The following is a 12,920-nucleotide window of genomic DNA, read 5'->3' as shown; positions in this document are numbered from 1 at the left end:
AGAAAAGATTTTAGAAACGGATTAGTGCTGCTAATGCATTTTATGTGTGGAAATCAATAAACATTTTGTAGAGTTTCGATAAAAGCTGTAAGTGTAGAGAAATAACACCTAGCAGAACTCCTAAGTCCAAACATGCATATGTGTTACCCTGATGAAAAATTCATAAGCACTAATCATTAGGGAAAGTGAGGAGTCATACGATCAGAAAGCTCAAAATACACCTGATGCATCTCTAAGGAGAGATCAAAATTAAAGTTGGGTGGTTTTGACAGTTCTAGGCTTGTCCTTTATACTTTGCTAGCACCATAAAAAAAATACTACTTATGTATTAATATAATCTAGTTACTTACAGAGCTAGGAAAACCAAGACATTTTTCTGATGGATTTAGCTTTCTTTATATCCAAGATCATCAAAGTGTTAGTTTAGCCCAAGCATTGCAAATCAGGTTGAAGAGACCTCCTGAACCCTCTCAGCAAGCAGACTCTACCTGACAAACACGCAGTGCTCAGAAAGAAGCAACTGTTCCCAGGATCTGTTGATACTCGGATACAAGATTTAAGTTCCAGGTAAACAGATAGAACATACTTATTTTGCTCCCACAACAATTTACCATTTTTAAAGGATTTTTTTTTTTTTAATCAGACATGCAATCCATTTCTCTTTTTTACAACAGAAATGCATGTCTTGAGCCGTAGGAAACTTGCAGGTCCCACAGCCGGTACGTGCGAAGGCCTGAGAGGGATTATTTGTGCAGTGGTGTTCACGGCAGCAGTTGTAAAGCTGAGCACATGCACGGGCAGAGGGAAGGCCGGGGCTTCAGGCTTTCTCCTTTGACCTCAGGAATGAGGCCCCCTTGTGAAAAGCCCCAGGTGGGCAGGCGAGAGCAGCGGCCGGGCCGGCAGCGGGCGAGAGGCCGCGGGCGCAGAGCGGAGGGGGACGGGTGCCGGAGCTGCCGCCGCCTCGGCGGGCGGCCCCCGCCGCCAGCAGGCTGGGACACCGGCTCGCTCCCCAGGCTCTGCAGCACCGGCAAATCACCTTTTTTCCCCAGTATTTCGAGTTCCCTGCCCAAACCACTCGTCCTGAGATTAGGTATTAGCTCCTTTTGCAGCGGAGACGTTTCTCTGAAGCCCCGCCGTGCCTCCTGCAGCGGCCCCGTCGGAGGGTGACAGGGCGGCGAGAGCCCCGCGCCCCCCCGGCCCCGCCGCCCCTCAGCCCGGCTCCCCGCCCTCCTACCTGCTCGCCTCCCCCGGCCTCCGGGGCTCCCGCTGCTCCGCGTCCCTCCGCACCTGCCCTTTTTTGGGCTGCAAGCGTGCGTTTTCCGTCAAGGCAACATCACTTCCCGTAAGGCCCGAGGTAGGGGCGGGAACGGGCCCTCCCGGCCGCAGGGCAGCCGCGGGCTGGGCTGGGCTGGGCTGGGCTGGGCTGGGCGGGCGGCACCGCCCCGCCGTGGTTCGGCTCGGCTCGGCTCGGCTCGGCCCGGCCCCACCGCCCGCCCGCCCGGGGCCAGCTGAGGGGGCCGGGGAGCAGGGCCCGAGGGCAGCACCGCCCCGGCCGGGGGGCGGGGGGGCGGCACTGCCGCCCGCGACTCCCTCGGCTGGAAGTCGGTTTCAGTCCAACAGGCTGGCTCTCCAGGCGGACTCCTCCTCGCTTTTCTGACAGATGGCACGCCGTTTAATAAAAACTCAGCAGAGGCAAAACAGGTTTTGAAGAGAAAATACGTGGCGCCAGGGAATGCCCACCACTGTGGGTTTAGTAGCTGTTTCTGCTGCCCGCTGGCTACCTTCCCTCACCAGAGAAAATAACTTTCTCTTTGCTCTCTCGACAGCTGCCCAATACACCCACTTTAAATCCAGCAGTCTGCAGAATTCATCATGTCTTAATCTCAGTTGCATCAATAACCTTTTCTGCCTGCATCAGTTCAGACATCCTCCTTCTTGAGACTTTTGAAAATCAACTGCCATCTTTATGGACAAACCTCCAGCAATTATGCTTACAAAGCAAGTGCCTACTAGACTTCAGTTACACCTTTTTAAAATAGCCTCTTCAGTACAGAATGGTCTTGTAAACAAAGGAAGCTGCTGGAGTCACCACAGCAGTTCTTCTGTGTTTGCACTCACCACAGACTGGTGGCATTTCCTCACGTCCAAACTCTATTTATCACGCACTCAATTGCGCCTCCCAGTCCACCTTCTACTGCTGTCCTCTCATCTTAGCTGCTTTAAAGCCCGTCCACTGCCTCCAGCTGTCACGTCATTCCTGGCTTTAAACAATAGCACATCCAGGGAAAGGATTTCTTCCCTCATACTGCCCAAACAAGATTCTGTTTTAAAACCAAAATCTGAAAGAAATTCCTCCCAAGATCTGCAGGTTTTGGCTTCTTTTTAGATTTACTAAAGTCTTGAAATATCTACTTTCCTTGAGTCTCAGATCCTGTTCTCTTTGTCAGACTGATCCACAGCTACTGCAAGATTAATGCTGTCCTACCGAGCTACGTGCTGAAGCCCTTCTCGAAGTACAACCTTTCAGGCAACACTACCTATTAAATAGCCACTCTAGCCTCGTTGTTTCAGGAATGAAAGATGCATATATGTATGTGTGGTACGTGCATATGTATATATATATATATATATGCCGGTATGAACATAAGCCAAGGACACCGAAGTTGGGTGTAGTTCCCTTCTCAGCCATCAGTACAACTGCAGTCCCAACAGAACTGAAGTATTAAGAACTGAAACCGTGACAAGTGGATAAAAACGGTATTTATTGCTTGGAGGATCAGATCAGAGGCAATCCAAAAAAACCCATGAAGTGTAACCGTACACCAGTTGACTTTCTTTTTCCAGTTCTCTGGTGGTTATTTAAACTTAGACGTGAAGACATACCTTTAAACATTCGGAATTTTATACAAGTTTCAACATTCACGTCCCTACGGGCTGGTGCCAAACACACACGGACGCGGTTACATCCTCCGATGGCGGACTGCCTCAGAGCGTGGCCGGGCTGCGGAGGAGGCCGCCCGGGACCGCCACGGCTGCCGGCGCAGGAGGGACATCCCGCGGCGGGCGACGAACGCTCCCGGCTGGTGCGAGGCGTGGGCGCCATTTCCTCGGCGGGCGGCGCGGAGGTCCGGGCTGCGCGGCGGTGCCGGGGAACGGCGTGGGGGCAGCGGCGCGGCTCACACGACTCCCTCAGGGCCTCTTCTCCGGCGCGGCGTCCGCCGGCGGCTCCGCCGTGCCCTCGGGGGGCTGCGGGGGCGCGGGCGGCTGGAAGACGGGCCGGTAGATGTAGAGCCCGCTGGCCACGCCGAGCGCCACGGCCACGGCCACCTGCGGCAGCGGCAGCCGCCCCCACATGCCGGCAGGCGGCGCTGCCGCACCTGCGCCCACAGACACGCGCGTGAGGCGCCGCGGCCTCTCCGCGCCCCTCGGCGGCACCTCCGCCCCGCGGCGGGGGAAGGGGAGAGGGGACGGGGGCAGAGCTCGGCGCTCGGCGCCCCCCGCCCCGGGACCGCTCCGCCCCGCGGCCCCGAGCAGCGCCGCGCCAGACCCGGCGCCCCTCACCTGAAGGACGGGAGACCACAGAGCGGAGGCCTCCCGTTCGCTAGAGCTACCGGAAGGAAGTGCCGGCGGCGTCCCCGCGGCCGGGAGGTCGCGCATGCGCCGCCGCCGGCGGAGGCCCGCCCACGCGGATGGAGGCGGCCGGCGGGCTGCTGGCGCGGGCCCGGGGCCGGGCGCGGAGGCCGGAGGCGGTGCGGCTCCGCAAGCGGCGGTCGGTGCTGTACAGCGCCCCCGGCGGTGCCGCCGGGCAGCGAGGCGCCGGTAAGCGGGGCGGGGCGGGGCGGGGCGGCGGCGCCCCCCGGAGGGGGCCTTGACGGACAGCCTTCCCTTGGCAGGCGCTGCCGGCGGGCCGGCGCCGCTGCTGGCGCTGACGGTGGCGCTGCGGGCGCTCAACTGCTTCCTCGTCCAGACCAGCTTCGTCCCGGACGAGTACTGGCAGTCGCTGGAGGTGGCCCATCGCATGGTCTTCAAATATCCTTCGCGGTGCCGGCCTTCCGCCGGTCCTCGGCCCCCCCCATCGCCGTGGCTCTCTGCGGGCGGAGGGGGCACGGCCTCGCTCCCCGGGCTTCGCTCCGCCCCTGCGCGACCGCAGAGTCGCGGCCGCGGCGTCCCGAGCGGGAGGAGCGCTCGGGAGGAGGCTTCCAGCGCTGGCTTGGCCAGAAACAGCCACCGCGCTGCTTTTGGCCGCGAGGGTAGCGGTCTCGGCCCAGACAAGTCTGAGAATATCACAGCTGGAATTAAACTTTTTGTTTCAGTTGTTCATGATCTGTCCTTAATATTAATAATTATGGGTACCTGACTTGGGAATGGGCAAATGGCTTAAGGGGTTATTCGTACCCCCTCATCTTTGCAAGCATCTACAAAGCTTTACAGCTGCTGGCTAAGGATGACGTTCAGCTGCTGGTGAGTGTAATCAGAAAACGCATCCCCTAGTAAAACCCAATTTAAAGCATTGTATTTAAATTCCGTGTATTTTTATCATTGTCCAGGTAAAATACAAAGCCTTGAATCTGGCCATTAGAGATGTATGAGCACAGAGACCTCATTGAAGTGTTTTGCATGGGTGCAGAACTCATTCGTAGATCTCCAGTCACAGTACTGACGCCTGTGACTGCAGAGGATTATTCTTGGCCTCCATCAATCCCCTTCTGTTTCATAGTGATATTGTTTGCCACTACATCATAATTGCTCAGTGGTTCAGTTTTCCAAAGTGTTTAATAATATGTATTTGTACTAAACCCAGTAACAACAGCCCCTTTTGACCTCTACTGGAGATGAATGGCAAAGAATTCTACTTTGAATTTCTGAACATTTTCAATTGAACTTTAGACTTTCTTTGTCTTACCAAAGGACCTTACTGTTTTTTTAAAAAAAAATCATAAAAAGCTATAGAGAATATTCACTAATTCACTATTTTCATGTCTGAACAGTCATTCACTAATTCAGTAGTCCTCTCTTTGAACTTGGAATATAACGTTTGTTGCAAATAAAATTTTCTCTCTGCTTACATAGATATGGGTCCCTAGACTTGCACAGGCAGTGCTGGCAGCTTTTGCTGATGTGAAGCTTTACTCCTTAGTGCGACACCTTGAAAATGAAGAAACAGCAAAGTGTGTGGTGAGTCTTAGCCTATAAAAAAAATTTATGCATGTTAATAAACAGTGTTGCAGTGTAAACAACAGCAAAATGATAAATCACACCTTGAAGAATTATCACCTTCATTTAAAACTACAGAATTTGTTTTAATGTTTCTCCCTGTGCATCCTGTTGTTCATAATTTTCAGTACTTCTGCCAGCTGTGTTCCTGGTTTACATGGTATTCCTGTACCAGAACTCTAACAAACACCATGGAAACTCTTCTTACCATTTTTGCTCTTTCCTACTATCCGATAAAAGGTTCCAAGATGGGAAGCAGGTGAGAAACTTTCTACTAACAGTACTGATAATTTTTGGCTTGGGATAACACCGATGTACTGATACTGTTTAAAATGCTAACTTTTATCTTAAAATATAAGACAACCAAAACCACCTCATTCATATAGCAAGAGCTCTAGATCATGGAAGGAACAGCAATTGTGGTATTTCCTTTAAAATTTTTTTCTGAAGCCGTGATACAGTTGGTATATAAAATTACTACTCTCCAGTTCCCTTATGCAAAGTATCACTTTATGGGAAACTTTAATTTAAACTTGAAAGGACTGGAATTTGTGGTAACTTGGGAAAAGATAACAAAAGCTTGTTTGGGTTCAGATATCAGTTAATTTGTGGTCACGACTTTCTTTACCAGCTATCTATTTTAAAGCAAGTATGTGCTTCTAGTTAGCAACTCCATTGCTAATAAAGCAATTACATAGTCGTCAGCCTTCCAAGCAAAGCAGAGTATCTGCACTGAGAGAATCAAAGCTATCTCCAGTATGAAAAACTTTTGGTCAGAGACATGACAGTATTTAAATTGTTGAAATGTCACTGTCTGCAAAAGAATTGACTAAACCTTTTGATAAACTTTTGGTTTTTTTATGTTCCCTCATTCTAGTTGCAAATATTTAGCTTTGATAGCACTTGCAATTGTTATTCGTCCCACCGCTGTTATCCCATGGATACCTTTGGTCTTCAGCCATTTTTTGCAAGAACAGAGGAAAGCAGACCTTATCCTACACAACTGCATTCCAGTTGGGTAAGTTCTTTCTGAATTTAAACCATGACTGTGCACAGCTATATCTTAAGATTGATTTTACCACTGCAAAGGCAGACAACCCAAAAAAGCTGATTTCATGTAAAAAGCAAGGAAAAAAAATAGTCTTTTTGCAAAAGTTTAAAGAAGGGCCATGCTTCTTTTAAATTAATGTATATGCTGCAAAAAAGCGCTAGGAGAGATTTCATGAGGATGAGGCATGAACAGCATTCCAGCTTAATCTGGGATTGTGCCAAGGATACCAGGTGATGGCAACTGGCCACTGTAAAAAGACCATGAGTATGGATAATCTCAAAAAAGATTAGGAATCAAGGAATTTTGACAGCTGTTTGGAAAAGAGTAGAATCTGGTACAAAAGCAATTCAGGCAATATCAGTGCAACCAACTTTCCATTTTTGCAGATTGGTCACAGTAGGAACCTCTTTAATAATTGACCGTGTGTTTTTTGGTGAGGTAAGTTGTTTTAAATTTGACTTAGAAAAAAATTGGGTTTAGTATTTTAAAATAGACGGATGTTTCAGACTTTTCTAACTTCTGTTATTTCTGTGACTGTGTCTGGCCTATGATCTCTAAATATATCCGAAGCCATAAAACCTTAAACACTGACTTCGCAGTTATTTTAAATGACAGGGTGTTACTTAAGATCAGTATGCTCAGCTATAAATCAATAGTTATCAACAAACTGCAAAACTTAACACACTTCTGTGTTTAATTGCTAAATATAGGAAGTCTGTGATGAGTCTTAGTAGAAAAAACCCGTAAGTACAAATGAAAATGCTGTGTCATTTAAGGCCAGTGATGACTCTCTAATTCAATTTAGCTGTTGGTTTTCACTTTGGGTTTGTATTTAACTTCACTCCCCCGCCCTCCCTAAATCTTCCAGTGGGTACTGGTTCAGCTGAACTTCTTGAAATTCAACGTGCTGCAGAATTTGGGAACATTTTACGGATCTCATCCTTGGCATTGGTACTTCACTCAGGGACTACCAGTCATCCTGGGTACCCATCTGCCTTTCTTTATTCATGGCTGTGTGCTGGCACCAAAAAGGTATCACATCTTTCTAATGGCAGTGATTTGGACAGTGTTGGTATACAGGTAATTTCTCCTAAGTGTAACTACTATCTTTCACAGGTTTTGTTCTTTTCAAAGCTCATGTCCTCTCTAGAACAAAAAAAGCATAATATTCAGGTTAAGTGATAGAAAACTTTAAACTACTCAAACACTCCACGAAACGCAGTCAATTATACAATAGTTTCTAGAATTTTATGTAATACTACTTCTTGTATCATTACCAAACACATATTTTTAGAATTTATTAGACCCTTAAAGAATAAAATAATTCAGCATTAAATTAAATGGAAAGTTAAAAAAAAAAAAAAAAAAAAAAAAAACAAAAACACAACACTCAATCACCTAACAGGTATTTAAGCAACAATAGAGCTAGTTGGAAAACTGTGTTTACTAGATGCCTGTTAACATAAACACCATTTAATTTGGTTCTTTAATACATCCCCAGTAGGATGAGATGTTCTTGGGCCTCTAAAACTTACTCCATTCACAAGTCTACACATAGCTCTTAACATTTATCATAGGACTGTATGTCTCATTTAAGTTGAGAAGTTGAAGAAGAGGTAAGCTGTTTCTAAAGCATCAGAATTAACTGTAGATTAAACAAGACACTTTCAGACAAGAAAAGATAGAGCAAATTAATAAATACCAAGTAATAAATAGTGTTAGACTACAGTAGTAACGGAATACAGCGAAACAGTAGCGAGGCCACAAATACCATCTCTTCTTTCAGTCTAACTCAAAACTGGCTGTAGCTCTCTTCATTTTAGGCCTTTTTTATCTCCCTTAGTCTTGCAAGAAGCTGCTTGGTTCCCATGACACAAGTCTTGCAGCAGTCCCCAAAAAAGCCCCAGAAGTTGGCATGGGAAATGGTGTAAAGTTGCAGCAGCAGAGGTGAACGTTACTTTGTTAGACACAAATGAGTACTTGAATCTTATAGCTTCTCATCCACGCTTTTTATTGTGTTCTATGACAGAAAGCAAATTGGTGAAGTACTAGCTAAGTTATATCTAGTAGTGATAGAAATAAATAGACCACTTAATTGCTAGATTAGTAGCCAGGTACTTTTATTAGTGCTTGGTTTAAACTGACCAAATAATCTTAATTTGAATGTACTCATTATGTTCTTAAAAAGTGACAATTTGGACTTTTACTCTAAACTGCTTTGATGCCAAAAGCTTTTTAGTACATGCAAGTGCTTTTCTTCCAGTCCTCCGAGCTCAAAAACGCATTTTGTCAAGAGAACTGATGCATTTAATTTTCTCGCTGTAGTATTATTATATCTGTTTTATTACAGTGTGCTGAGCCATAAAGAATTCAGGTTCATCTATCCGGTACTGCCATTTTGCATGTTTTTTTGTGGTAAGCATTAATTTCAAATGTCTTGCAACCTTCCCTGTGTATAATTTTTACCTAAAGAGAGACTGTTAATAGTCAATGTAGGTATTTGACAAAGGATTCTTAGAACTAGCCTAACCTTTTCTTACAGCTAGGAAAAAAAAGGGAAGGGAAAAAAAAAAAAAAAGATGAGGAACAGCAAGTGACTGAAACACAGATGGAGAATCCTTAGCATGGACAAAAGTACTTCCTGCAAAAAATAGGGAAATTGCCTCAGTGACTCCTAACTGTTTAGCGATGCCACCCTTACAGTGAATTTTGTTCCTTGGCTCCTTTGTATTTTTCCACCTAGTTCTCTCAAACATGCCTGACAAATGCCTTTGACTATGCAACAAACAAACAAAAAAAAAAAGTATTCAATTATCCTTTTCTGAGGACTGAGGTGTGTTAGTAGATGATGCTAGTTTTCTGTCTGCTCTTGACCAACCACCAGCTGGAGGCTACTTCCTGCAGAAGTTTTAGAGCAGTTAATGGGATCGCTTTTTCCTTCAGGCGTAGTAATGTGAATTTCTTAAAACAGGAATAAGGTCCCTAAACTAATGTGGTTAACTTAAAAATTAATTAAAGAGAATCTGTCCACAGTTTAAACTGGAAAGCGTATTGCTTTTGCTAATGAAGATTTTTCTGATACTTTAACAGAAACTTTTAAAGTATTCACTTATCTTTTTTTCCTGTTTTGTGCTTTTTTTTTCTTTTAAGCACAGAAAAGAGCCTAATAAGGAAGTATTTTATATTTTACAAAACTAGGTATTAACTACAGTAGTGCATCTATAGGAAAAGTAAAATCATGATGTAAAGTCTAGTATGCTGAAAAGTTACAAAAGAAAGATTAAAACTTCTGGAACATGAAGCTGTATAGCTTTAGTTTAAATACGAGTTCAAAACAGATGAATCAATGAAAATTGTCATTTTCTTTAACCTGTTTTGCTAGTCTAAACAAAAGTGCATCCTATTTCAATAATTTTGCTCTCTGCCGAGATCAAATATGTAATGTGTCTTGGCTTAGTTCAATAGCAGATTTAAGATGAACCAGTTCTACCTCACATGCAGAAAAATTCCAATCAGACCACTGTTTTTTGTTCATATCCCTCTTAACTTTCATGTCTATAAGGGAATGAGGTCATCTATGCAATTTATCGAGAGCTAATTATCTTCTGTTTGGATATTTTAGTAAAGAAAAACATGACAAAAGTTATTTCTGATAACTCAGTGGTTACAAAGAGGTCTTTAAATTGCTCAAAACATTATAAATAAAAGCAAGAAAAAAACCACATGAATTTCAAAGTCATTTTCAAGCACACTTAAAGATAAGCTAAGAGCATTTCACAAAAGCAGTAAAAAATGCCTATAATAGAATGTTTCCACTCGTGTTTAAACCACAGACTAATTAGTGGACTGCTTTCATCTGAGAGGGAGATCTGCAATTTGTCAGAACAGACCAACTGAAGATGAATTTAACTTACTTGTTACTGACTTCTGAAACAGGCCTATTCTAACTTGTTTCTTCTGATTCAGTAAAGGTGGTCACAGAGCTAGGCTGCATAAAATATTTTTATCTCCTAAGACTGACAAGCACATGACTTAATAAGGGTTTCCAGACTGGTTGCAACATGAAGCTGTCTTCTGTGCGAGGTTCATCTAAGTTGTGGTTGTGAGAAATAGGTTTATACACCTATCTCCCACCAGGAGAAATGTCTCTTCCTATTATTAGCTCCTTCAAGAAAAGTAGGGGGGAAGGGGCAGGAATGGGAGATGGGAAATCATGGAGGAGTAAGCATTTCCAAAGATAGTGGCTCAAAAATGAGTAACAATAAGGGAATGCTGTAGCTTTCAGCATGTTGGAGGAAAAGAATACCACAGCCATACCAAAGCACGTGTAGTTACCGTTTATTCTGGCTCTACTCGGACATGCGTGAATCGGAACACATCAGTAAATCGCCACATATCATTCATCCAAACTACCAAATGGACTATTTTTCCCCACAAGAAATTAAAATTAAACTCTAAAGAGACAAACCACTGGCTTTGAAATCGTACTTCTGTAGTTCAAAAGACAGGTATGGGCTTAACATTTACAGTGTTAAATCCAACAGTTAATAAGGGCAAAGTCTAACCTTTGAATTTCCATTCAAAGAGTAAAGACTGAAGGAACACTGTATTAAAATACCTCAAAGCACAGTATTGTTATCAACTGAGTAATGGTTTTCCAGTAAGTTACCGTACTTTCAAAAATACTGTGTGGAACTGGTAGTATTTGCTTATCTCCAAAACTTACTGAAGTATTTCTATAGGATATTCTTTGAAACACCTGAAAGCATGGAAGAAATCTGCAGCAAGTTTTCTGCTTTTATCAAACTTACTCCCAGCCCTGTATACAGGCTTGATTCACCAGCGAGGCTCTCTTGATGTTATGAGTCACATACAGCAACTCTGTAATACCTCTTACCAGTCACAAGCTTTTGTCTTCATCATGATGCCGTGCCACTCTACTCCATTTTACAGGTATTAAAATAGTTAACAGTGTACTATATTAAAAGCCATACACTTAAGCAGAAATTAATTTTTTTTTCTTAAGATTAATAAATTGAGATGGATAAAACGTATACAGGGAGACTTTTGGTTTTTCATACAGTTAACACAGAATGAATAGGGGAAATAAGCCAAATGTTTATACCACAGAATAAAATTCAGCATCTAAGCTTTATTCAGATTTTGTAAAACAGCTTTTTATGAGGATATGCAGTAAGTCTTATGACTTCTGAAAGTCGTACTGCTTCATTATGATAGCATTGAAATCATTATGATTTGCTTCATTCTGTAGCAAAACTAAAGGCCAATTGTTACAGTCAAACTGTATTAATTTTACCTTTACTTCTGCTGCTAGACAGTAAAGAAATGTAATTACAACATACAATGACTGAGGTTGCTATTCCAAAAAGTTTGCAATAGATCCTGACAAGTAAACAAAATGTTAAAGCAGGTATGAACAGTGAAGCCAATACGGAAAAGTACCTTTTAAGAAACTGATGTTACACAGATGGCATTTTCATTAACATAAATCTGCTTTCTGTGAACTGCTAACAACATAGTCACAGCAGTTTGGAGCTGAATCCACTTGTTCTACTTTTGCTTTCATATGAGGTACAGAAGGGACGAAAATATGACTCTGGGGAAAAAGAAACTTAATTATTCAATTTTCGTTTTGACTGAGGTATCTTTAAGTGATGAATCATTTCAAATCTTCGATATCGGTCAGTTTATCCTGAAGTGTTTGTTTTGTGTCTCTCCCTAGTCACGTTCACTGTCCTCTGAAAATGAGATTCCTTCAGTGTCCCCCAGACCTAACCGGAAATGAGAGCTATATTGATGAAGCAGATGTATTTTACTCTAATCCACTTGGCTGGCTTAATAAGGAGTTTTACAATGATACGTTATTACCCAGTCACTTGATCTTCTTCAGTGTCCTAGAACAGGTATGGTAACTGCAAGATGAAACAAACTAGTTTTGAGGTCAAGTTAAAAAATAAATTAGGGGAGAGTAATAGTTAAGATCTTTGAAAATTGTTGTCCGCAACTTTTTAAAAACACAGCTTAAATTAAAATTGAATCCTCTAGTCCATAATATAGTATAGATAGCATTCCAGTGATATATACTTAACACTCATGTATGCCCTCTCCTCTGTGTGAATTCTGCATGCCATAAAGTAATGTTTTATGGAATTCTCAAGCCATATTAAAACAAATGTGGGGTCTGTTCTCAGAACCACACACTTTTAAGTAAGCAATAATGCCAAGCAAAAATGCCTCCAGTCAGAGTACGTTTTGCCCTCAATTCTTTTATGAAGTCCATGTACTCAAACAACAGTGTCTGGTGAGTATCCACGCCAGACAGAATCAAACAGGATAGGTACCTCTTTTTTCTAGCAGTCTTTCCTAAAATAAAGGATAAAACTTCCAAGGGACAGTTGAATTGATGGTTTTCAGAAGACTCTGCAACACTGTTCTGATGCTCCCAACTATACTTTCCGACTGTGGAAACTAATGTATGTTCATTTACAGGAAATATCATCATTTCTAGCTTTAAGGGGCTATGAGAAAACAGCCACTGTCTTTCACACTCATGTACCTCAAGGACGAGTTGGAAGCCACATCTACGTCTACAGGAAAAAAAATGAAATTAATCATACCTGAAGATCAGTTTCTA

The 12,920-nt window shown here is 43.5% G+C and overlaps 3 protein-coding genes across 7 annotated transcripts in view; 1 reads left to right on the top strand and 2 right to left on the bottom strand.

The window, feature by feature from the left end:
* Positions 1 to 1,386, bottom strand: part of RAB27A (RAB27A, member RAS oncogene family) — a 36,769-nt gene extending 35,383 nt beyond the window's left edge. For all 5 annotated transcript variants that reach the window (XM_082322129.1, XM_082322130.1, XM_082322128.1 and 2 more), the window contains exon 1: positions 1,235 to 1,386. The gene's annotated coding sequence lies outside the window, so the exon portion shown is untranslated. The remainder of the gene's footprint in view (positions 1 to 1,234) is intronic.
* A 1,668-nt stretch (positions 1,387 to 3,054) lies between these two features.
* PIGBOS1 (PIGB opposite strand 1) lies at positions 3,055 to 3,638 on the bottom strand. The gene is made up of 2 exons (XM_082322698.1): positions 3,562 to 3,638; positions 3,055 to 3,377 (listed from the first exon to the last, which is right to left on the bottom strand). The coding sequence occupies exon 2, from the start codon at positions 3,352 to 3,354 to the stop codon at positions 3,190 to 3,192; it is 165 nt and encodes a 54-aa protein (XP_082178824.1). The 5' UTR covers positions 3,355 to 3,377; positions 3,562 to 3,638; the 3' UTR covers positions 3,055 to 3,189.
* On the top strand, positions 3,586 to 12,919 carry PIGB (phosphatidylinositol glycan anchor biosynthesis class B). Its single transcript, XM_082322697.1, has 12 exons — positions 3,586 to 3,819; positions 3,894 to 4,029; positions 4,344 to 4,461; positions 5,071 to 5,175; positions 5,343 to 5,473; positions 6,092 to 6,232; positions 6,652 to 6,703; positions 7,134 to 7,345; positions 8,616 to 8,680; positions 11,008 to 11,218; positions 12,009 to 12,189; positions 12,776 to 12,919. Exons 1-12 carry the CDS (start codon positions 3,690 to 3,692, stop codon positions 12,905 to 12,907), a joined length of 1,614 nt encoding a protein of 537 aa, XP_082178823.1. The 5' UTR covers positions 3,586 to 3,689; the 3' UTR covers positions 12,908 to 12,919.
* The last annotated feature ends 1 nt before the right edge of the window (position 12,920 follows it).

Source organism: Platalea leucorodia (assembly GCF_965183815.1).
Source record: "Platalea leucorodia genome assembly, chromosome: 9".
Lineage (NCBI taxonomy): Eukaryota > Metazoa > Chordata > Aves > Pelecaniformes > Threskiornithidae > Platalea > Platalea leucorodia.
The sequence above is the reverse complement of the archived record's forward strand: the minus strand, read 5'-3'. Positions and strand labels throughout refer to the sequence as shown.

What these genes read in the sequence shown, in the direction of transcription:
- PIGBOS1 (XM_082322698.1), bottom strand. Translation starts at nt 3,354, where the DNA reads ATGTGGGGGCGGCTGCCGCTGCCGCAGGTGGCCGTGGCCGTGGCGCTC.
- PIGB (XM_082322697.1), top strand. Translation starts at nt 3,690, where the DNA reads ATGGAGGCGGCCGGCGGGCTGCTGGCGCGGGCCCGGGGCCGGGCGCGG. An exon ending in GCCCATCGCATGGTCTTCAA is followed by an intron (nt 4,030 to 4,343) that starts ATATCCTTCGCG and finishes TAATATTAATAA; the next exon opens with TTATGGGTACCTGACTTGGG. An exon ending in ATTTTGCATGTTTTTTTGTG is followed by an intron (nt 8,681 to 11,007) that starts GTAAGCATTAAT and finishes GTATTTCTATAG; the next exon opens with GATATTCTTTGAAACACCTG.